Source organism: Vitis riparia, unplaced genomic scaffold (genome assembly GCF_004353265.1).
Source record: "Vitis riparia cultivar Riparia Gloire de Montpellier isolate 1030 unplaced genomic scaffold, EGFV_Vit.rip_1.0 scaffold640_pilon_pilon, whole genome shotgun sequence".
In the NCBI taxonomy this organism is placed as follows: domain Eukaryota; kingdom Viridiplantae; phylum Streptophyta; class Magnoliopsida; order Vitales; family Vitaceae; genus Vitis; species Vitis riparia.
The window spans coordinates 90,459-114,750 of NW_023269722.1; the positions used below are offsets into that span (position 1 = coordinate 90,459).

General features: G+C 36.9%; 1 protein-coding gene across 4 annotated transcripts; it reads left to right on the forward strand.

The window, feature by feature from the left end:
• The first annotated feature begins 452 nt into the window (after positions 1 to 452).
• On the forward strand, positions 453 to 5,621 carry LOC117910175 (disease resistance protein RUN1-like). 4 transcript variants are annotated; one of them, XM_034824229.1, is made up of 6 exons: positions 453 to 689; positions 842 to 1,372; positions 2,070 to 3,150; positions 3,294 to 3,605; positions 3,705 to 4,514; positions 4,716 to 5,621. In XM_034824229.1, the coding sequence occupies exons 2-6, from the start codon at positions 903 to 905 to the stop codon at positions 5,523 to 5,525; spliced, it is 3,483 nt and encodes a 1,160-aa protein (XP_034680120.1). In that variant the 5' UTR covers positions 453 to 689; positions 842 to 902; the 3' UTR covers positions 5,526 to 5,621. The 4 variants fall into 4 exon arrangements, with proteins under 4 accessions (XP_034680120.1, XP_034680121.1, XP_034680119.1 ...); XM_034824230.1 differs by having other exon boundaries at positions 453 to 683; XM_034824228.1 differs by having other exon boundaries at positions 453 to 1,372.
• Positions 5,622 to 24,292: the final 18,671 nt, after the last annotated feature.

Below are 24,292 nucleotides of genomic sequence, written 5' to 3' on the forward strand. Positions count from 1 at the left end.
ACATTTATATTCTTCAAAGATTCAAACTCGGTATTTTGGTATTTTTATAGTTTATATTCTTTTTTTAATTATAGGAATTAGAAGGACGTTGGGCCCATTATTAGTAGGTGGAGTCCTTGAAGCACAATTTTCCCTTAATTTTTCTATCCATCTTTTTTTTTTGTTTTGTTTTTTTTTCCTTTTTTGGTATCCATAGAAAACCTTGGGCTAATTAGACAAGACACTAATTTTTTGGGTATATTCTTTTTTTGGAAAATTAAAATTTATAATAGGTGAATCAAACACATATACCAATGTCCCTTATAATAGTATATATTAGAAATTAAAACATCAAACATAGGGTGTATGGAGGAGGCTTTTGGTAAATTTCATGCTTGGATCTCATTCGCTGATTCTTAAAAAGCACTGTTGAAGAAGATAAATGCTAAGCACCTAGAGGCGAATGCTTGGCAAACAGAAGGAGAGGTGGGAGGCCATTCATCTTGAGTGGATGGATCCTTCCTTTGTGGGTCAAAGTCAACAAGGACGATCCTACTTTACCAATATTCCAACGCTTTTCATCTTAATTTTGAAATTTCTAGGATCCTTCAATGTGTTTTCCTCCTCCCTCACTGCCAGTTCTATCGAGAGACTTGGCTTCAACCACGTCCGCATCTGGATCTGCATCACCGTCACCGTCTCATGTCACTGTTATTCGCCATTCTCTCCTTCACATTTCTCATAGCTTTATTCTTCAATTACAGCCTCCTCTTTTGCACATAATCAAATTTCATTTGTTCGTTAAGTATTCCTATGACATATATGTGTTTGAAATTATGGGTACCTTTTTTCTTTTCTACAGGATGATTTAAGAATTCGCAACCATCATATCACAGACTTCATCTCTCTACTACTGCTTCGCTATGGCTGATCCCTCTTCTTCTTTCCAAAGCTATGATGTGTTCCTCAGCTTTCGAGGGGAAGACACCCGCAATAACTTCACTGCCCATCTCCATAAGGAGTTACTTACCAAAGGAATCGACACTTTCATAGATGAGGAGAGGCTTGAGACAGGCCTAGTCATACATCCTGCCCTTGTTGCTGCTATTGAAAACTCCAAGTTTTCTATCATTGTTTTGTCAGAAAACTATGCATCTTCCAGGTGGTGCTTGGAGGAGCTGGTGAAGATACTGGAGTGCAAGAGAACCAGGGGACAGAGGGTTCTCCCAATTTTCTACAATGTGGATCCCTCGGATGTCAGAAAGCACAGGGGAAAATTTGGAGAAGCATTGGCTAAACATGAAGAAAACTTGGAGAATATGGAGTGGATGCGGATTTGGAGGGATGCCCTCACTGGAGTTGCCAATTTAAAGGGTTGGGATACAAGAAATAAGTAATTTTCTAAGTCTCAAACCTTTTTTATTTCCTCTTTTATTTTTCTTTTCTCAATTTATGTGTTTACATTATTATTATTATTACTAAAATTTGCTCGAGGAAATATTGTGATTGTTGATATTCTCACCTTAAATTTAGATTCTCATAACTAATTTATTAAATAAGACCTTTTGTGTTTTCTCTTGCCTTCATTGTAAAATTGAAAATAAAGTTCTAAGATTTAGATACTTAGCTCATTTTTAAATGTTTTACGTTTCTATGTCAAATTATTCAAAATAATCATGATGAGATAATCATGAAAGCGTTAATTGGGACACCAAATATTTAAGGAATCACCCTGCTTTTTACATATAATTTTGTTTTCTATACAATATGGGACATCATTCATTCAATAGTTAGAAGGTTAGGTAATGGGTTAGCAGTAATTAGTAAATCAAATATCTAGAATAATGGACCGTCATTACTAAATTTCAAATATTCTCCTGCCCCATGTTTCACAATTGACAACTGTCATTGTAATGAACTGATTTTGATTGTCAAATTGTCATGGTCACCAGTCACCATTAAAACTGACTGGTCTTAAGGCCTAGAGAGGCCTTCTCAAAGTGTAAATATGTAATATTTGTTTGCCTATGAAGTAGACTGATTACACTCCTGCATTGTCAACCTTACTCCTTATTCTTCAATCATGGCAGGAATGAAGCTACGCTTATCGAGGAAATTGCCTCATCTATTTTCCATCAGAAAATGAATATGGCACAAAGTGATGGTGCTGAGGACCTAGTGGGGATAGATTCTCGTGTATGTGAAATCGAACCATTATTATGTCTTAAGACAGCTGATGTTCGCATCATAGGAATCTGGGGCATGAGCGGCATAGGGAAGACAACTCTTGCAGACGCTATTTTTGAACGATTTCGTAATCAATTTGAGGGTTGCGTCTTTTTTGCAAATGTTGGAAAAAAATTGGAAAGAGAAGGTATTGAAGGTTTACAAGAGAAATTGCTTTCAAAAATATTAGGGCTTAAAAATCTTAGTTTAAGAGGACGCCCTTCAATAAAGATTGCATTAGGCTCTAAAAAAGTCCTTATTGTCCTTGATAATGTGAAAGATCCGATGATCATAGAAAAGATAGCCAAAAAACGTGATTGGTTTGGTGTTGGAAGTAGAATCATCATAACTACTACAAATAAAAATGTGTTGAGGACTAATGAAGTGAAGGAAATATATGAGGTGAAGAAATTTGACGGGGATGAAGCCATGAAGCTTTTCGGTCGTTGTGTATTTAAACAAGACCATCCGAGAAAAGATTTTGTGGAGCTCTCCAAAAGCATAATAGCTTGCACTCATGGTCTTCCATTAGCTATTGAAGTTTTAGGTCGTCTCTTAATTAATAAGTGCAAATATGAGTGGGAAACCAAATTGGATACACTGACCATGGATCTTAAGTTGGGCATCCAAAACGTGCTTCAAATGAGTTACAATGAGCTCAATGAAGATGAACGATGTATATTTCTAGACATTGCATGTTTCTATGAGGGTGAGGACAGAGATTATGTTGCAGAAATACTTGACAGTCGCAATTGTCGCACAATTGAAAGAATACATGCTCTTGTTGATAAGTCCCTCATAACTATTTCTGGAAACAAGCTTCAGATGCATGATTTACTGCAAGAAATGGGAAGAGAAGTTGTTCATCAAGAGTCCAAAGAGCCAGGCAAGCGGACCAGATTGTGGATGCATGATGACATTTCCCATGTGTTGAAAAATAATAAGGTAACAATGAAATCCAAATATTTCTCTTTTCATACATGACTTTAAGTTTGAAAACTAGCACTTTTGTTTAAGTAATTATAGATCATATAAATTTTTTATGCATTTTGCATGGTTTATCATTAATCTTTTTAATTGGTTGTCAGGGAACCGAAGAAATTATAGGAATATCTCTCGATTTGTCTCATGTAAAAGAGACACTACGCCTCACCACTCCAGCCTTTGCAAGGATGAATAAACTTGAATTGCTTAAAGTGTACAATTCTGCAGGTGCCTCCAAAATGGGGAACTGTAATGTGCACTTTTCCGAAGGCTTTAAATTTCATTCTGATGCATTGAGGTGCTTACATTTACTTGGATACAATTTGAAATCATTGCCCAATGATTTCAATGCAGAGAATCTTGTACACTTAAGTATGCCTCATAGCCACGTACAACAACTTTGGAAAGGAAGTAAGGTACGATAATCGTTTATTCTTTTTTTTTTTTTTCCCCTTTTCAAATAGCAAACAATGTTCATGAAAGCTAATTTTTTAGATCATTTTTTTTTATGGCAGGTTATGAAGGAGCTAAAATCCATTGATCTCAGTCACTCCACGCATTTAACAGAAACCCCAAATTTCTCAGGGGTCGTTAACCTTGAACAATTAATTCTTCAAGGTTGTATATCTTTGCGTAGACTTCACCCATCCATTGGAGTCTTGAACAAACTGAAGCTCTTGAATTTGAGAAACTGCAAAATGCTTAAGAGTCTTCCAGAAGGTGTCGGTAATCTAACATCCCTTCAATTATTTTATCTTTCTGGTTGCCGCAAATTGGAAAATTTTCCTAACAATCTTGGGAAGTTACAAATGCTGAAGGAGCTTTACGCAGATGAAACTGCTGTAACAGAACTACCCTCCTCAATGGGTTTCTTGAAAAACCTTGAGATATTTTCTTTTCAAGGGCATAAAGGACCATCTCCTGCCCGGTACTCAATGCTCAGAACTAGTTCAAATTCCATGGGTTTCAGATTGCGTCATTTGTCAGGTTTAAGCTCTTTGTTGAAGCTAAACCTAAGCGACCGCAATATATCAGATGGAGCAGGGCTCAGTAATCTTGGCTTGTTATCTTCACTGGAAATATTAATTTTAAATGGGAACAACTTTAATACTCTGCCTGGGTGCATCAGTCAACTTTCTCAACTGAGATGGCTTGAGTTGAAAAATTGCAAGACACTTCAAAAACTGCCAGAGCTTCCATCCAGCATAGAGTATATAGGTGCACATAATTGCACATCTTTGGAAGCAGTTTCAAATCAATCACTGTACTCATCACTGATGATTGCCAAATTGAAGGAGCATCCTCGGCGGACATCCCAACTTGAGGTAAGTTCGCTCTTTAAATTTAATGGTTTTGCAATTAAGTCTTTTTCTCATTTTATTTTTTCAATTCTCAAAGTTTTATTGCTGTATCAAATTAATTTAATATAGTGTGAAACAAATTTATGAACGAAAAACAAGGATAATAGAACAATTGGAGACATGGGTTTTATCTCTCTAAACATCCTCATGATTTTCATTCTACAGCATGATTCCGAGGGGCAGCCATTTGCTGCATTCACTGTTGTGGTTCCTGGGAGTGAAATACCATATTGGATCTGTTCTCAGAGCTCAGGGAGAGAAGTAACAGTAAAGCTACCTCCAAATTGGTTTAATACCCACTTCCTGGCTTTTGCTTCTTGTGTTGTCACCAGTGGCTCAGTTCTGCCTTATGCCGACAGTATCAATGGGCTCTGTACAAAGTGTACCTTGTTCTATTCCACATCCAGTCGTGTTCCTTCTTCCTGTGATGTTTTCCCTCGAAGGCATACAGAAGGAAGGATGGAGTTGGATCATGTGTGGCTGAGTTATGTACGATTTCCCATTTCTATCAATTGGCATGAAGTGACTCAAATTAAGTTTTCATTTGAGATGATTCTGGGCACAAGTTCGGCAATTAAGAGATGTGGGGTTGGTCAAGTGTACGGTAATGATGATGAGAATTACAACAATCCAGATATGATCCAATTCAACTCTATCTTCTCTCCTAACCTTGAAGAAATCCATGATGGGGAACCCAGTGGAAGTGGGTGCTCTAATGTTGATGGCTCAGAATCAGATGATTCTGATTACTATACTGCTGATGAGGGGGTAACCATTGCAACTGCCTGTTATCACTCTGAATCAGGGAGACGCGGGCAAAGAAAGGCTTCAAATGTAACAATTATCAAGACAACACTTGATGAGGTGGAGCTGGAATACCTGTTTAATAGACTCTTGGTGGGTTGTGTATGTTTCGTTTCTTTTCTTTCTTTCATCTTCTTCTTATCTTATTTTGATTTTGGTTACATGTCTTAAGATCGTTTAAAGCAGTTAAAAAAGAATTTAGGAACTTGAAGAAAAAGTGATATTCTTTCGCACATGTTCTATTTCATACTTAAATCATTTAATTTACATGTGTAATTAGATAACAAATACATTAATCCATTAATTTACTTCAAACAAGTTCATGAAAAAACAAATCGGCAGAATACTTCAATGTCTAAACTTTTTGGAACTCTATTTTATTTCGTATTTTGCACTGAGTTATTAAGAGCGTTTGGGGTGTGTGTTAGTGGTGTTATTGACCAGTCTTGGAGGTTTGAAGATGTTGGGTGGTATGCGGCCAACAGAGTTCAATCTCTTGCTGGTTAGTGCCTTTCATTATATTTGAATAGTTTAGGCTTGATAATAGAGAGTGACTGGTTAATCATTAATTAGCAGCCACTTCAAATAGGCAGAGAAGTGATGTAGTTTTTTAGATTGTTTAGACCTCCCTTTTGGTCTAATTTTAAGGACAGAACCATTGGATATTGTACATTAATTGCTAGAATACAAGATTGATCACAGATTCCATCAACTGTGATTGTAACTTGTTGGAATTTTCTGTATGTGTTGTTTTGCTGTGAAGGATGTGATCCATGGGAGCCCTGGTGATATATTTTGTGAGTTGAATGATCTCCATTCCATAGAGGTCGGTTTCTTCAGCAAAGCTTTCAATTGGGAAGGGGTGATGAGGGGGATTATTCTAGTGGAAGTGGGTGGTCTAGTCAAGGAGCAAAGGAGAGAAAAGCTCTTGTAAGGGAACCCCATCTTCTAGTATTTAACCGTTGAGCTATTGCCATTGTTTTTTGGATTGTTTTTCCTCATTCTAGAAATTGGATGTCAAGGAAATTAAAGCATTCACTCTAAGTGTCCGTTTGGATATATTTTTTTTTATGTTTTCAAAATAAAAAAATAATAGTAACTTTTATATAAGATACAAAACTCTTAAGAACTTGCATTTAAACAATAATGATTGTGGACCTAGATTTTTCATGTGTGTCCTCACTAGTTGACGAAACTTTTATTTGTGAAAAACCGTACTTTTATTAAAGACTTGGAGTCGTCACTTATTTTATTTTATTTGTAAAAGGGAAAATAAAATAAGAAAGATACAAAACTCTTAAGAACTTGCATTTAAATAGTAATGATTGTGGACCTGGGTTTTCATGTGTGTCCCCACTAGTCGATGAGACTTACTTTTATTTGTGAAAAACCGTATTTTTATTAAAGATTTGGAGTCGTCACTTATTTTATTTTATTTGTAAAAGGGAAAATAAAATAAGAAAGAAAACCCTAAAAAAAAATGTGACTTCATAGTTTTGGAAAAACATATCTTCGAAAAGCTCGAGCCTAAGTCCAATAATCAAGTTACTTATTGGAAATGTACCTCAAAGAGGTAGCACCCCTCTAAGCACTAAAGAGGTCTCTACTAGTTAGGTTGAGGGAAATATGACAATTAATCGATTGACCTAGGGTACCAAGAAAGGCTTAGGTGATTTTAAAATTCTATTAATACTAGTATGCCAAACAAGAATTCAAATCGCAGTCATAAAAAAGAGTTAGGGTGTGTACCTATATTGCAATTTAATGCCCTATGAGTAAAACAACAATGGTTAGTTCAGAAAATAAAACATACATGTATTTTATCATAGAGAATCAAACAAACATTTAGGCAAATGAGGATAGTATCAAACATGGATATAATTCACAATAACATACAGATTCATAGAATTTTGAAATTGAAGGATAGAGAACGTACCTGAGTAACAAGCTCAGTGCTTCAATGGGAAACAAGATTAGCTCAACAACAGGTACAAAACAATCTCATATATATTACAGAAGGGATCAAAGTCAATCAAATAACAAACAATCATGTCACTTGAATCATTATCAAAGTGATATCATGGATGTCGGCCCCCACCAAGGCCCAATTTATTTTTTCATGAATTAATTTTATGAATTCCATTATTTTTTACATCATAAAACTTTTTCATGCTTGTTAAAAATAGAGAAAATCGTGAAAAATTTTAAATGAAACAAATAAAATGCATGTCGGAAGGAAATTTGGCAGCAAAAAGTTTATTCAAATCGAGTTTTTAATTTTTCAAAGGATGAAATTTAAAGAAAACTGGAATTGATTTAATGGAAAAGATATTGAAAACCTGATTCGAAACGTGTAAATTCACACAAAAAATGAAAAACATCAAGAAAAGGATAGTGCATCAAGCTGGCCATGCTGGAGAGGGGCCTGTGAGTGTGACTGAGACTGCATTACTGATGGTGTTGGTGCTGCTGTTATTCTCTCTAAATTTCTCTTCCCACTCTCCTTGTGTTTTCTTTCTCTGCCCCATATTGGTCTATGAGTTGTGCTTGATATTCTAGTGCCCTTCCCATACCTCGGGCTCTTCCATGCGATAAGTCCGAATCATCTTCAGCTTAGATAACCACGATCTTCATCACATATCCTAAGCCCATTGGTTTGCTGGCTGGGTGAGTATCCTTGAATCCCAAATGCTTCAATATTCCTCCCTGAAGCATCATGTAAGAGCCTCCATAACCCTCAACGAACATCAATATGATTGCAATGACCTAGTGGAGCTCTTCTTTTCTGTAAGGTTCTAATACCTGAGTGCAGTTTCTTGACTGTTCCCCTGATTAGTACTGATTTCCAGACTGATCTGACCAGGGATCCTTGGAGAATTCACAGAATAAAGGAGCAGAAAAAAAAAGGAAAAATCCATCATTTTTTTTTTTTTTGATAGGAAACGACAATGGGATATACAATCCATCATGAACACCTTGTCGTTTGCAACTGCACCAGCATCATCTAAAGCAAAGCCCACAGGCTGCTGATCTTTTCCCAGAACAATAAGCATTATCCCATGACTAGACTGAACTAGTTCCTTTCATTGTTTTGGAGTAGCCAAGTTCATTGAGAACAATCAAGTCCCCACCCTGAAATGATGGTCAGCACCCAGCAGCATATGAACAAACGTTGAGAGGTTTTTCAATATTCCACAAAATTCTCTTCCTGCATTTTATTAGTTTCCTGTGATTCAAGCTGGACATCGACAACCTGCTCAAGGTGGATATCAGGATTTTCTGGGTATGACAGTCCCTGCTATTCTATTTGGATCTGGGCAAGGCAAACAGAATCAGAATCTCCAGATGGATGACAAAAGAAAACCTCTCTGATATACGAATGGGATATTTGTAATCCAATTGGGTGAGCCCCCTGGAAATACTTCTATATTTAAAGTCAGAGTGTCCTGTTTTCTTCCAATTGTAGTGATTTCATCTGGCATTCCACTAGGGGAGAAAGGTTGAGAACACTAAACTTGAAGTGCTTGATTTAAGGACATTTCAGCACCTTGAGTCGTGGTAAGTGGCTGCATTAGTGGTGAATTTACCAGAGATAGCTCTTGTGAAAGTGAGTCCCCATTGGTGGATATACATACCTCATTATGGAGGTCACCTCCAACAAAGTTTGTTCTTATTTTGAGGCAACAGTATCAGCAGCTTCATCATTCTCTCTATCGGACTCACTAACCTGTTTGATATCAGATACACTATACCCTTTCCAGGCTGCCTGTTTCCATAATGGATTTATGGGTCTTTGCCATCTCCAAGTTATTGGCCTCAATTGTCTTTCCATTTAAAGCTATGACAGCGTTTCTAGGCCTTAAGCCTGTTCTGCTTATCATATTCTCATAAGCTGCGACAATGCAATGAACTTCCACTCCAGAAGGTTTAATTTGAACAATGGCTTTTGCTGCACCTAGAACTGTAGCTGAACCCCCATATCAAAATTCATGAGTTCAATATGATAGCGAATCCAATCTATTCAGTCTGACTTCCCAATAAATACCTGAACTGTCATCTTCATCCTTGTAAAGATTGCTTCCAGCATCTGAACCATCTGTGCTGTCACCTTCATACTCAGAACCATCATCATCACCTTCTGGACTCCCATGATCGTCATCCTTCTCTGTGGAATCCCCACCTCTTCAACATGGATGAAATGTAGAAGTGCCAAAGGTGGGAATGAAAGTGTCACATTCAAAACTTGTCTCAATTCTTGTGATGTGGATGGCATCATATCCACGAGCATTCAATTTCACCAGAATTAGCAGAATTTTCCTGAGAACAAAAATAGAGTATTTTGTGGTGTCTGATTTCAGTAACCAGCTTACCCATTGTATCCCAGCTTTCCCAAGTGTCCTTATTATCACCCGTCCAATGGGTAGCAGATTTGCCTGAAGTATATAGTGACTGATCCTTGTTCAAATCAACACTATTTTTGACAAGGCCTTCCGCAGATAGTTCTGGCGAAACTTGATCAAATTGAAGTTCAGCTTGTGACGTTGATGCATTAGCTATTTTGTCATTGAAGCCACCAGAAAGAAGCTGGAATCCTACCTCCCTTGCAGGCATCAGTTTTCCAGGTTATAAGACTGTAATAGTCAACTAAAGGCATCAACTGAACGTCTCCATATGATTGCATCTCCTTCCAGAGTTACTCATTCGCCATCCCTGGCCTCACTGCTGAATATCGCACCCATGTTCTCCCAACAGCCACACTTCATTCCTGCAGTTAAGAAGCATGTCAAGACTCAAGCCAGGATTCCCCCTCAAATGATGATTCCATACTAGACTCCTCTGCTGCTTTATCATCATAAAAATCAGCTTCTCTCATTTTCTGGAGCTTGTGGAATTCCCTCCCTTCAGAGCTGTTGCCCCCATCAGCATCTTCTCAGATAAAGGCCTACAATGATCTCAAGCATACTGCCATGCATGCATCAGTCGTAGAATAGGGTGAAAATTCTGATGCTTTTCATCAGACGCTAGCTTAAAGTCCGAGATATATGAGAATTTCTGTCAAAAAGATTTAAGCCCAGACTCTCCATGTTGTAATATCCTTGCTTTGTGATCACATACTGCTGATTGCCACAAGTCAACTAGCTGAATAGAACCTCTTGAGCTGCTATATGCCAACGGATTACAATGAATTGAATGGAACTCAGCTGCCGTTATCACCTCAGTAAGATCCTCCCTGTTTGATCGTTTCATGATATTAAAACATTAATCACTGATTTCCAGGTTCCACAGGTTTAATTGTCTTGTTTGTTGAAAGAATAAATAGTGATCCACTGGGTGTTGCACACCACCTTACTTGCTGATCTTCTCTTCAATTTCCAAGCTCCTTAAATAATCAAACTAGGTCTCATAACTCTAAAATTCAGTCTTTGGCAGCGAAATCCAATCATTCCTGCTCATTTCGAGAATGCCACTAATTTAAATCATCTCTTGTTTTCGGGCTAACACATACTCCATGAAAGAATCAGATGCCATCTTAGAAGCCTCTCTCTCACCAACATTCCTCTTGTTTCAGCTCTAAGTCTTTAGTCCAGAAACTTCTCTTCAAGGCATATAATAGCCTGGAGGCAAGTTGACATTGAAAGGAAGCACGTTTCTTCTTCATGAACTCCTATTTCATGAACTCATTAAGCTTGAAATTAATGTCACAAACACCAGTAGATAACATCAAAGGCCCCATTCAGTGTATCTGTTTTCATATGGTTGATTATTCAACAGCTTTCATATACACCCGAAGAAGGTTTAAATCCAACCGAAGCTTAGGCCATGAGTTTATACTGTGACTCATTTAACTCCATCAACCCGTATTCCTTCCCGCGAAAGGAATGTTATATCCATTGAAGCATCATTGCTTGAACAATTCAGGTCAGAATGGAGCCTGGCACGATGGGCAAGCTGATTTGTGAGAAGTAGAGGACCACTTGCATAGGCTGGCTGAATGGAACTTGTGTTTACAGGCCTTGAGAACAAGGCGAGGATGGATATGATTGACGATGTGGTTCATACTGTAACAGGTGGGGCACTCCTCAATATCTTCAAATTCCTTGTCAGAATTACTCTTCCAAATCGTACTCAAAATCACCATATATATCCAGTTCCAGGTGAGAATCATTTCAAATGTATTATCAAGTCTTCTCTGTTGTCCTTTGGAGATCATCTTCATCATTGAGACCTTTAGCTTCCTGATGTGGGCTGTTGGGAGGGGAATCAGACAAAAGGCCTGCAGTTCTCAGAGCTTCTTCAATCTCAGGATCAGTAGAAGGTTCACTAGTAGTTAGTCCTGATCAATTAGTAGATTCAGCAGGAACATCATGAATCTGATCTTCTTTTGAACAGGTGGTATTGACTTGCAAATCTTGAGATTCACCTTAAGAGGTTCTCTCTTTTCGTTGGATGACAATAAGAGCATCATTCATCAGTTGAAGCAATGGGGCCTTTGCAGACACCTTATGGTAAGAATGACCTTCCAATTCAAATAATTCTGATTGCCTAGGACAATTGGAAGAAGAGCATAAAAATCCGTAGAAATCAGTGACCTCCAAAGTCTCAGGTTCTCAGCTAGTTAACTGTACTTATCATTCTCTGGAGGTCTTCATTGTTCACGGGTAATTCATAGGTAGGATCTGCAGAAGCAGAGTCACTGAACCTCACAGATGAGAAATCAAGAACTTCACCAGATGGTAAGGCAATAATTGAGTCCTCGTCTATGTCATCAGTATCAGATGGAGTAAATGAGTGCCTATGAACATGAAACAAACTCAACTGTGGTCTGGGCGGGGCACATCAAAGATGTGTTTATCTTTATCAGTATGTAGCTTCAAGTCTAACAGTAACAAAAGTTTTTTTTAGTCCAAAACCTGGATAAATGCAGCTGTTTCTGTGTTCGAAGCCTGTACATGGCCAGTATTGGATCGGCTGCAGGTACGAGCTCCACTTGATGCATAATATAATCACTGTATTTGAACCCAAGAGACCCCAGCAAGCATTCCTTAAAGAGATGGGTTCCTGTCAGAGCATCCACAACATTAAAGGGTTCATCAAACGGATATCAACATTTTGGTAAAAGTGTGCATGCAACCTGTGCTCCTTGCATCCGACTACCACTCAAATGGAGTCCCCTCTCATCTATAACTGTCTGGTCACCAGATGAGAAAACCTCCAGGTCCTTCTTCAAGGAACATGTACTAAGAACCCTCTCATAGCTTTCTTTATCCATGCCCTTGCCAAACAATATGTTCCCTTCTATCTTGCCACTCTGAATCCAAGGAAACTAAGTACCCTATCAACCATCGTAGCCAACTTGCCCACCATGACGACCACTAGTCTGAGTTCCATAATTTCCAAAAACCTGTGACGGATCAGATTTCCATGCTGCATTCCTAAATGTGCCAGAACCCATGCTGCTACCTTCATTGGCACCAAACTGATCAACCTCGCCGTTGGCAGAGCTGCTGCCACCATCAGTGTTGCCAGTAGAGTTCTTCAAAGCCCCCCTGGAGATCCTCCTCCCAAGCAGTGTTAGCTTGGTTTCAAGTGAGACCCATCCTCTCCAAAAATCAGCAAAACAGCCAAGCTTCACCTCTCCTCTTCTCTTCGACTCTGTTCTGCTTCCCTCTAACAAATCACACCAAACATCTGGAAAACCCCGGCAGTTCACAACTCTCTCCCTAAGACCTTGAAAACTCCTCAAAACCCACTCTATAAGAACTCAAAACCCACCAGAAATCAGAAAAATGCCCCCTGCCAGTTCCAATCTTTCACCCAAACCATATATTCACCATTCTCAGGTAACACATGCCTCGATCCATGCCAAGCAAACTTTCCACAAAAGAACAGTCACATCAGAAACCACTAAGCCTGCTCTCTTCTTCCAAACTTGGGTACCGAGTTCCAAAACATCTAGAAGCCATTCTCTAGCACAATCAACTAGTGATGCACATACGGTTATGCACCCAAAACACCCACAAAAAATAGAGGAAGACAACCAAGAAAACAGAGCATGAAGAATGTAAACCAAAAAACACAGTGAAGGCCACATTTCATGTTTCATTCGAGGGGCTTAGGTTGGTGAGAGGAGTATAAGCAGATTTAAACAAACAAAGGCAACCAAAGTCCTCACATAACACATAGTAAATAGGAAAACAGAGCCTACAGTCCAAACCAAACTAGGGAACTCCAAAGGAAGAAATCAACAACAACAACTATATGAGCAATCTAGTATCAATGCAAACAAATATATGGTCTCCGTCATTCCACACCCAAACATCCAGAAGAAACTTTAAATCCAACAGAAAATGATGAATAAAAATAGGATAATGGAGATGAAGAAGGGGCCTACAGCAAACGTACCTGGAAATGCTCCCCTCTAGCAAGAAAACTTCCACTGATGTGTCATCTGAAATCTCTCTTTGTCAGCGTCCTTTTTCCTTCTCTGCTCCTCTGTTCTGCTCTAACAGCTTCTTGCCTCTGGCATCTCCTCCTCTCTCGTTCCCTTTGTTATCTGTTACACGCCCACAACACCTTTGAAGTGGTCCAACACCTTGACCAAGTCCTCCACAACATCTTTCACTTCCCTACTGTTTAGGAACGTGATTCGCAACCGTTGCATAATGGTGGCAAATGGCAACGACGTGGTTTTGATGGAAAACCACAACTTTAAATATCAGTTTTTAGTCCCGAACTCATATCTCTGTTGTTCTCTTCTTCAGTGATACACCATCTCACGAGAGAGATCAGAGTTTGGAAGAATCAAAGACTTGCAGCAACTAGTGAGTATAAAATTCAAACACCAAATGGCTGGAGGTAAATATCTGATCCTAAACCTTTTCAATTTGATTCATATGACAATGTTTTCATACACTTTATTGTATGTATTCTAACATTTGATATCAGAGCGAACGAATCTTGCCTCTGCCTTGGTATTAATTTTGCACTAGAAACTTAGTTAGTCTTCTGAAAAATGAAAGGATATCGACATTAAATCAAATCAATACTGTGGCTATGTACCGATTTGTGTTTCTATACATGAGGGTTATATGCTATATAGATGTTGTATTAGCTGGTATCAATTTCGTTTAGTCTGCCATAAGCCGTGAGAAACGCGTCCTTGATGATCTACTGGAGATAGGACACAACAAGTCCTTGTCAACCTCGCTGACTCCAGTTTCCGCGGCCTCCACGGAGACGACCTCTGCCTGCTCCTCTGGCGCCGGCTCCGAAGGTGGTGGTGGAGGAGGATTTTCATTTTTTAACTAATGACATCCATATCCTCATAGTAAATTCTATCATAATATTAAAGTTCCATAGCTCACCATTGATAAATCGCTAAGATATCCATAATGATGCCAAGAATATAATCTGAGAAAATCCAAGTTTTAATACACCCATTCCTGGGAGGTTGGCTCTGCAACTGTTGCATGTACTGTTGTTGATGCTGCCGGTGCTACCGGTGAAGGAAGGTTGTCGTATTGAAGCATGGTGCTGTCGGTGAAGGAAGCACTGCGCTGAAGCACGATGCTATCGGTGTAGAAATGCGGTGATCGAAGTTTTTTGAGTAGGGCTTAGGGTTCCAGCCACTTTCAGTAATGAGAACTTGTAACTCGAGTGGGGCTTTAATTCTATTTAATTTTGACTTGGACCTGGACCTACACGAATATGAATATCCTACTAGAGTCACATTGATTGAAGGGTTGGGTTTCCAATTGAAGCCCACTAGAGTTTTGGGCCATGGGGATAAATGTGAAAGATGGGCTAGTTTAAGCCCTTATAGCCCGTTTGAAATAACTTTTGTTGGGCTTGGGCACCCAATCACAACATGAAATCCATTTTTTTTTTACTATAAATAAATAAATAATAAATTTAAATTATTATGTGATTTGTATACATGCAAATATGGTTATTTTATGTTAATTTGTATGTTGTATCTGTAAATTAGTAGCTTTAATTGCATGCAATGTTGCCTAAGATGTGCTAGATAAATTAAAGTTATAACATATAGTTTTTATGTCAAGTGAACCATATAATTTTAAATAATTAAATAATAGTCACAACATCTTTAATTATATATAAAGTAAATAAGGATCATATAATGGACATTAATTGTCATAGTAAATTCTATCAAACTGTTATGGCCAAGAACCATAGGGATTTCCTTATGTTTATATAATTAATTAGGATAAAATGTTAAAATTAGTTTTTCCTAATTTACCCACTGGAGTTAGGAAGAATTAATTTAATGTTTTATCATAAAGCTTAAAGATAGAAGATATCAAACTATATTCATAATAAATATTATAGATTCAGTACAAAAAAGTTTGATAAAATCTATCATAAATATAATGAATCTGATTGAATTAAAGATTTAGCTCCCAAGCAATTTTTAATAAAATTAGATTCATTTTTAAGCGTGTTTTACATTGGTAGAACATGAATTTATTTAAAGTCTCAAATATTAATAAGCTTGTAATCTTTTTGTGCAGTTTTACCTAGCATTTCTAATAGTCATTGTGAGGTTCCCGAACTCAGGAGAGATAACTTTAAGTTATGGAAGGAGAGAGTTTTTTTCAATTAGGGGGCATGGACATAGACTATGCCATTAGGAAGCACACTTGATCAAATTCTACTATACGAATGTTGGGAGAAATTTAATCGTCTCAGCATGATGTATATTAAGACTAAAATTAGTGCTGGTATACGTGGTTCAATCAAGCAACACGAGAATGTTTGCGAATTGCTAAAGGCTATTGACGAGCAATTCGTCACTTCAGATAAAGCCTTAGCGAACACCTTAATTATGAAGTTCACATCCCTGAAGCTCACCGGTATAAAAGGTGTGCACGAACACATCATGGAAATGAGAGACATAGTGGCTCAATTGAAGAAGCTTGAGGTAGAAATGTCTAAATCCTTCTTAGTGCACTTTATCGTTAACACTCTTCCGCCTTAGTATGGACCTTTCAAAATCTCTTACAACACACTTAAGGATAAGTGGTCTATTAATGAATTGATGACCATGTGTGTTTAAGAGAAAGGAAGGTTAATGATGGAGCAAGGAGAAAGTGTCATGCTGGTGACGCAAAAGAAAGAAAAGAAAGGAAAATCTCAAGCTAGTCAGAAAGGAAAGCATCAAATTCCTCCCAAAGCTGACATTAAGAAAGATGAAAAGTATTTATTCTGTAAAAATAAAGGACACGTGAAGAAGAAATGTTTGAAATTCCATAAATGGCTTGAGAAGAAAGGTAACCCTACCTCATTTGTTTGTTATGAATCTAATATGGTTAATGTAAATACCAACACATGGTGGATTGATTCTGGATCTACAATCCACATTTCAAATTCCTTGTAGGGTATGTAAAACCTAAGGAAGCTAGTGAGTAGTGAGCAATTCATCTTATCGTGAAACAAAATGGGCTCGCATGTGGAAGCAATAGGGACATGTTATTTAACTTTAGATGGTGGTTTTGTTTTGGAATTGTAAAGGACCTTTTATGAACCAAGTTTCTCATGAAACTTGATTTTAGTTTCTAGACTTGTATTGTTTGGATATTTCTTTCATTTTTCATAAACATCTTTCAATTTGACTTATAAATCTTATTGTGTTGGGAATGGTATTTTATCTGATGGTCTTTATCGCATATTCTTACAAAATGATACCACTTATAATTCATTACATGTCCAAACTGGCATTAAGAGATGTGTTGTAAATGAGGATTCCTATACATTATGGAACCAAAGATTAGGTCATATCTCCATAGATAGAATCAAAAGGTTGGTAAATGATGGGGTACTTAGTACTCTAGATTTTACTGACTTTGAGACTTGTGTGGACTACATTAAAGGAAAGCAGACCAACAAGTCAAAGAAATGTGCTGTTAGGAGTTCTGCCATATTAGAGATCATGCATACTGATATATGTAGTCTAGACATTGACTCTTATAGTCAGAAATACTTCATCTCTTTCATAGATGATTTCTCATGATACATGTATCTCTACATACTTCATAACAAAAATGAAGTACTAGATGCCTTTAAGGTTTTCAATGCAGAAGTAGAGAAACAATGCGGTAAACAAATTGATCGTGAGATCAGATAGAGGTGGAGAATATTACGATAGATACATGGATGGAAGATGGATAAGCACCAAGGCCATTTGCGAAGTTTCTTCAAGAGCATGGGATTTTTGCCAAATACACCATGTCTGGTTCTCTAAACTAAATTGGTGTAGCAGAGAGATGAAAACGAACTTTATTGGACATGGTGAGAAGTATGCTGAGCAGCTCAAAACTTCTTAGATTCTTGTGGACTGAAGCACTTAAGACGACAGTGTATATATTAAACCGAGTTCCAACCAAGGTTGTCTCGAATACGTCATTTGAGTTATGGAAAGATTAGAAACCGAGTTTACGACATATGCGCGTTTGGGGATGCTCGTCTAAAGTGAGAATTTATAATTCACAAGAGAAGAAACTAAACCCAAGGACTATAAGTGGGTATTTCATTGGTTATGTTGAAAAGTCTAAGGGGTATAAATTTTACTGTCCATCTCACAGCACTAGGATTGCGGAATCAAGCAATTCTAAATTTCTTGAATATGACTTGGTCAATGGGAGCGATCAATTCAGAAACATAGTTTCTGATTTTGATCATACAGAGTCTCAACCTTCCACTTTGAGTGATAGATTGTTTGTTGTTCGTAACACCCCTCAAGCTCAAACGGGTGTAAAACAAACAATCGTTGAAGTTCAACCAATCACTGAAGACCAACCAGTCATTGAAGTTCCACAAGCTGTTGACAACATTTCAGTAGATCAAGTTGATCAGGAGTTGCCTGACACTTTTGAACAACAAGTTGAACCTCATACTTCCCTAGAAGATAATGGTGCAACCTTAAGAAGGTCTACTCGAACTAAGAGGTTAGCAATTTCTAGTGATTATGTATTGTATCTACAAGAATCTGACTACAGTATAGGAGCCGAAAATGATCCCAAATCTTTTTCACAAGCCATGAGTTGCAAAGAATCAGAATTGTGGTACAATGCCATGAAGGAAAAGATGAGTTCCATGAGGTGCAACGATGTTTAGGACCTTATTGAGTTGCCTAATGGTGCAAAAGCCATTGGTTGTAAATGAGTTTTTAAGACAAAGAAAGACTCATTAGGCAACATTGAAATATAAAAGGACGGACTTATTGCAAAGGGGTTCACTTAGAAAGAAGGAATCAATTACATAGAAACGTTTTCTCCTGTATTTAAGAAAGATTCCTTACACATTATTTTGGCATTAGTAGCCCATTTTGATTTGGAATTGCAACAAATGGATGTGAAAACTATATTTCTTAATGGAGAGCTAAAGAAGGAGGTTTACATGAAACAACCTAAAGGATTCCTCTCTAGTGATGGTGAGTAATTGGTTTGCAAACTTAAGAAATCCATATACGGTTTAAAACAAGCATCTCGCCAATGGTATTTAAAATTCCATAACATAATTTCTTCATTTTGTTTTGTAGAAAATGTTGTAGATCAATGTATATACCTTAAGGTCAGTGAGAGTAAAGTCTGTTTTCTTGTTTCATACATGGATGACATCTTACTTGCAACCAATGATAAGGGTTTATTTCATGAGGTGAAACAATTCCTCTCTAAAATTATGATATTAAGGATATGGGTGAAGCATCTTATTTCATTGGCATTAAGATCCATAGAGATAGATTTCAAGGTATCTTAGGTCTGTCTCAGGAAACCTATATTAATAAAGTTTTAGAGAGATTTCAGATGAAGGATTGTTCACCTAGCGTTTCTCTTATAGTGAAGGATGATAGGTTCAATCTAAACCAATGCCTGAAAAACGATCTTGAGAGAGAACAGATGAAAAACATTCCATTTGCTTGTGCAGTCGGAAGTCTAATGTATGCTTAAGTTTGCACAAGGCCTAACATTGCATTTGTTATTGGAATGTTAGGACGATATCAAAGTAACCCAGGTTTGGACCATTGGAGAGCTGCAAAGAAAGTGATGAGATATCTTCAAGGAACCAAAGATTACAAGATCATATATAGACGGATAAACAATTTAGAGGTTGTTGGTTACTCAGATTTAGACTTTGCTAGTTGTGTTAATTCGCGTAAATTAACATCTGGATACATTTTTATATTGGTCGATGGAGCAATATCTTGAAGGAGCGTTAAGCAGACCGTGACTGCTACTTCTACTATGGAAGTTGAGTTCATATCCTGTTTTGAGGCTTCTTCACATGGTGTATGACTTAAGAGTTTCATTTCTGGGCTTAGAATTATGGATTCAATATCTAGGCTATTGAGTATATATTGCGACAATTCAGCTGCTGTCTTTATGGCAAAGAATAATAATAGTGGAAGTTGAAGCAAACACATCGACATTAAGTATCTAGCCATAAGAGAACGTGTTAAATAAAAGAAAGTGATTATTGAGCACATTAGCACTGAATTGATGATCACTGATCCTTTGACTAATGGCATGCCATCATTGAAATTCAAGGATCATGTAGTGAACATGAGACTTAGTTCTCTTATGTAGTTTCTATTGTACAAACTCTTATTATGATGTTTTCTCATATTGATGCGCACCTTTATTTAATTTTGAGAAAGTTTAACTTCATTAGACCAAGAATGAACATAGGGTTTATTCATTAAGTAATATTGTCACATAAAGTATAATGTTAATAAATGAATACACTGTAATACATGGAAGGTAACACTCGTTATATAGAGGACTTATTGCCATGATTCATGTATGTATTACTTAATGCGAATAATTGATGAACTAAGATGAGATATTAGGTTAAAGGTGTGGACCAAGTGGGAGAATGTTATCTATTACACGCCCACAACACCTCTGAAGTGGTCCAACACCTTGACCAAGTCCTCCACAACATCTTTCACTTCCCTACAGTTTAGGAACATGATTCACAACTGTTGCATAATGGTGGCAAATGGCAACGGCGTGGTTTTGATGGAAAACCACAGCTCTAAATATCAGTTTTTAGTCCCGAACCCGTCTCTTTGTTGTTCTCTTCTTCAGTGATACACCATCTCACATGAGAGATTAGAGTTTGGAAGAATCAAAGACTTGTAGCAACTAGTGAGTATAAAATTCAAATACCAAATGGTTGGAGGTAAATATCCCATCCTAAATCTTTCCAGTTTTGATTCGTATGGCAATGTTTTCATACACTTTGGATTGTATGTATTCTAACACCCTTCCCTTCTAAGCGTCCCCTACCCAGATCAGTCTTTAACCCCTCTTTTTTTGTAAACCTCTCTCTCTGAACCCCAAAATATTTTCTTCCAAGAAAAACCTCCCATCCACCATTCTTCTCTCTACTGCCTCTAAATCCCCCAGAAAGCGGACTGATTCTCTAGCCAAAATTCATCACATCAAATCCCCACTTACCATAACGCTCTCTCTGTCTTTCTATACCACAAACTCTTTCATTATTTATTCATCTCAGCATGTTGTCAAATTCAAAATGGCAACTTGGCGCATTTCCTTCCAGAATGTGCATTCCCGCGAGTGGAAGGTGACCTAGAATCTTTTTTAAAAATACAGCTTGCTTTCTTTAGGCGTATGTGCCTTAGAGAAAGTCCATAACAACCTAGATTCCCTTGAAAAACAATAACAAGAAAAAAAAATAAGAGTTAGAAATCTTGCAATATAATAAAAAAATTGGAAATCATGAAGATTTTTAAAAAATAAAGATAAAAAAGATTAATAATGCATATATATAAGCCACAATGTTAATTCATGTAAATTAAAATAAATAAATAAAATCATCAATCTCATGCAATTTTATGAAAATAAATGAGTAAATGAATAAATAAATAAATCAAACACATGCAAGACATACAAACTATGCAAGTTGTACCTACAAGGCGACCTTAGTGGGTTAGGAATGTCTAGGTGAGCTAAAGTGTGGTTAGGTGTCTTATGATGTGATTTAGTGTCCCTAAGTGTCTCTTAAATGGGTTATTTTGAAAAACAAAATCTTAGACATAACTTAGGATTGTCAAGGATTACAATGCGGGATTAGATAAATCTCTCAATCAAAGTCTCTAAATCGATTGAAAAAGGGAAATCGTATGAATAGCAATGAGACCCTAAGGAACTATTGCGAAATGCTAAATGAGCATCTACTAGGGCATGTACTAAGGGGACAAAATGAAGGGTTTATAATGATTTTAAAAAAACTATTTAAAAATATTGAGGTATCAAAAAAAAAAAATTATTACCTAAAATTTTAAAATTTTTAGAAATGATTCTTAAAGACATAAGGAAAATTTTGTACGAGCTTTTATATAGAAAAAAAATTTTAATTTTAAAACAAAAAATAAGGAATTTTTCCAAGTGAACACTAATTTGTTAAATTCTTCTACTAAAACATTTATTCCGCTAATGGCAGCCAATGTGAAACTCTTAACTTGTTGATAAGTTATTATTGTTTCTTATCTCAAATTTAGATTAGTGGTTGAAAGCTCTATAATTGTTTGGGAATCATTGATACTTGATTGGATTTTGATGGCATACCTCAAGAATTGAAGTCTTTTAATAGAATATTTTGATACTAGGAGGTGATTAATAAGGACTCACATTACTGAAGCAAAAGAGATAAGTGTTCTTCCTTTTATTTTCCTTTATTACAAATCTTGGATCTAAAAACAGAGAATATTGGAGAAAGAAAATAGAGGAAATATCTATTTCATTGATATTTGGACTCAGTACATTTCCGAGATACACAAATGGTGACCTATATGGAGCTTGGAGTTTCACAACCACAACTAACTACTCCAGCTCATTAAAAAAATAGAAAAAAGGAAAATAAATGTAATAATATCATTTGAATTGAGAATAGGAAAAAAAAAGGTAATAGCTAATTACATAAATGCCATAATATTCTAATACTCTCCATCAAGATGGAGAATGCAAATTGTGAATTCCCATCTTGTCGAACAAAAACTTGAACTGAGCTGAAAATAATGCTTTGGTGAGGAGGTCTGAAACTTGGTGTGGGGATGAAACATGCATTATTTTAAGATAGCCTGCTTGAATCTTCTCTCGCACAAGATGACAATTGATCTTAATGTGCTTTGTCCATTCATGGAACATGGGATTGACTGTAATATGCAGTGTTGCTTCATTATCACATAATAATATTGTTGGCTAGTTGTGTTCAATTCGAAAATCACAAAGAAGAGAAATCAACCAAACCAGTTCAGAAGTAAGATTAGTCATTGCTCAATACTCTACTTTTACAAATGAACTAGATATAGTGCTTTACTTCTTTAATTTCCATGAAATCAATGACTCTCCAAGAAATACACAAAAACCACTAATTGATCTCCTCGTTTCTTTGCACGTAACCCAATCTAAATCCACAAAAGCATTTAGTTGAACTATTGAAAATGAAGAGAAATAGAGACCCTGCCCCACAATTCCTTTGGTATATTGTAAAACACGATGTACTGCTTGAAGGTGAGTTGTCCTTGGATTTGCAAGATACTGCTAAGTTGATTCACTACATATGACAAGTGTAGTTGTGAAATTGTCAAATATAAAAGCTTTCCAATTAAGCGCCTATACAATTTGAGATCTTTAAGTGGCTCTCCATCATCTTGATTAAGCTTAATGTTAGTTTCCACGGGAGTAGTTGTGGGTTAATAGCCTAGAAATCTTGCTTTTAAGAGTAGTTAAAGGGCATAAAGTCTCTGGCTAACAAAGATTCCCTTCTTTGACCTAGCCACTTTAAGACCAAGAAAGTATTTGAGTTGTTTGAGGTCCTTAAGCTTGAATTGACTATCAAGAAAACATTTAAGATCTGCACTACCACTAGAATCATTGTTGGCAAAAGAACTGCAACGAAAGAGTTAGCATTATATTTGATAAAAAATGAATGATCCGAGGATGATTGAGTGAAACCTTTCCTCAATAGCACACTTGAAAACTTGGCAAACCATTGTCTTCAAGCCTGGTTGAGGCCATAAATTGACTTGTGCAACTTGCATACAGTGCTAGGAGAAGTCTTCCCCTCACGGTGATATCCTTGAGGTAAGCACATGTAAATCTCTTCAGTTAAATCACCGTGAAAGAAAACATTGTTAACATCCAATTGGATGAGATGCCAATCGTGAATAGCTGATAAAGCCAACAAAAGTTTAATTGTTACCAATTTAGCCATTGGGGAAAATGTACTACATAATCCACACCTTCTTGTTGAGTATATCCTTTTGCAACTAAGCGTGCTTTGTGACGCTCAAGTGTACCATCAACTTGAAAGTTTAATTTGTAAACCCATTTACATCCTACAGCTTGTTTTCTAGGAGGAAGGGTGGTTAAGGACCATGTACCATTCGCCTTAAGCTTGTAGTTCTACCATGATTTCTTGAAATGGAATAAATCCGAATGAAGATGAAGTTCTCATTATTCATGGACTGCATGCTTTGTTCTATTGGGGGCCATTGTGAATCGCTCAACTTCTCTGTAAGTTTCTCTTTGTTTCTTATAACAAGCTCAAAATATTTGTTGAAACCATTACCCTATTGACTGAATGCTTCAAAACCCTCAGCAAAACCCAAATCCCCAACAATTCATTGAACTCAAACGCAGTTTGCATTTTGTATGATAGGTAGGGTATTTGCCACAATTTCACACAAAGTGAAATCATGCACATCAACTTGCTTAGCCTCACTTATATTTGGTCAAATTTTTTATCATCAATCCCAACCTGAAGCCTCATGTATGATGATTTTCGTATAGCTCTTATACACACTTAAATGTTTATACTATATATAAAATTCACATATGTAGTGAAATTAGTGTAATTTTTTTGGTATGTTTTTCTTGTTCTATTGTTTAATT

Coding starts and splice junctions, on each gene's coding strand:
- LOC117910175 (XM_034824228.1), top strand. CDS start 903: ATGGCTGATCCCTCTTCTTCTTTCCAAAGCTATGATGTGTTCCTCAGC. Junction 1,373..2,069: donor GGTTGGGATACAAGAAATAA/GTAATTTTCTAA, acceptor CAATCATGGCAG/GAATGAAGCTACGCTTATCG. Junction 4,515..4,715: donor GGCGGACATCCCAACTTGAG/GTAAGTTCGCTC, acceptor TTCATTCTACAG/CATGATTCCGAGGGGCAGCC.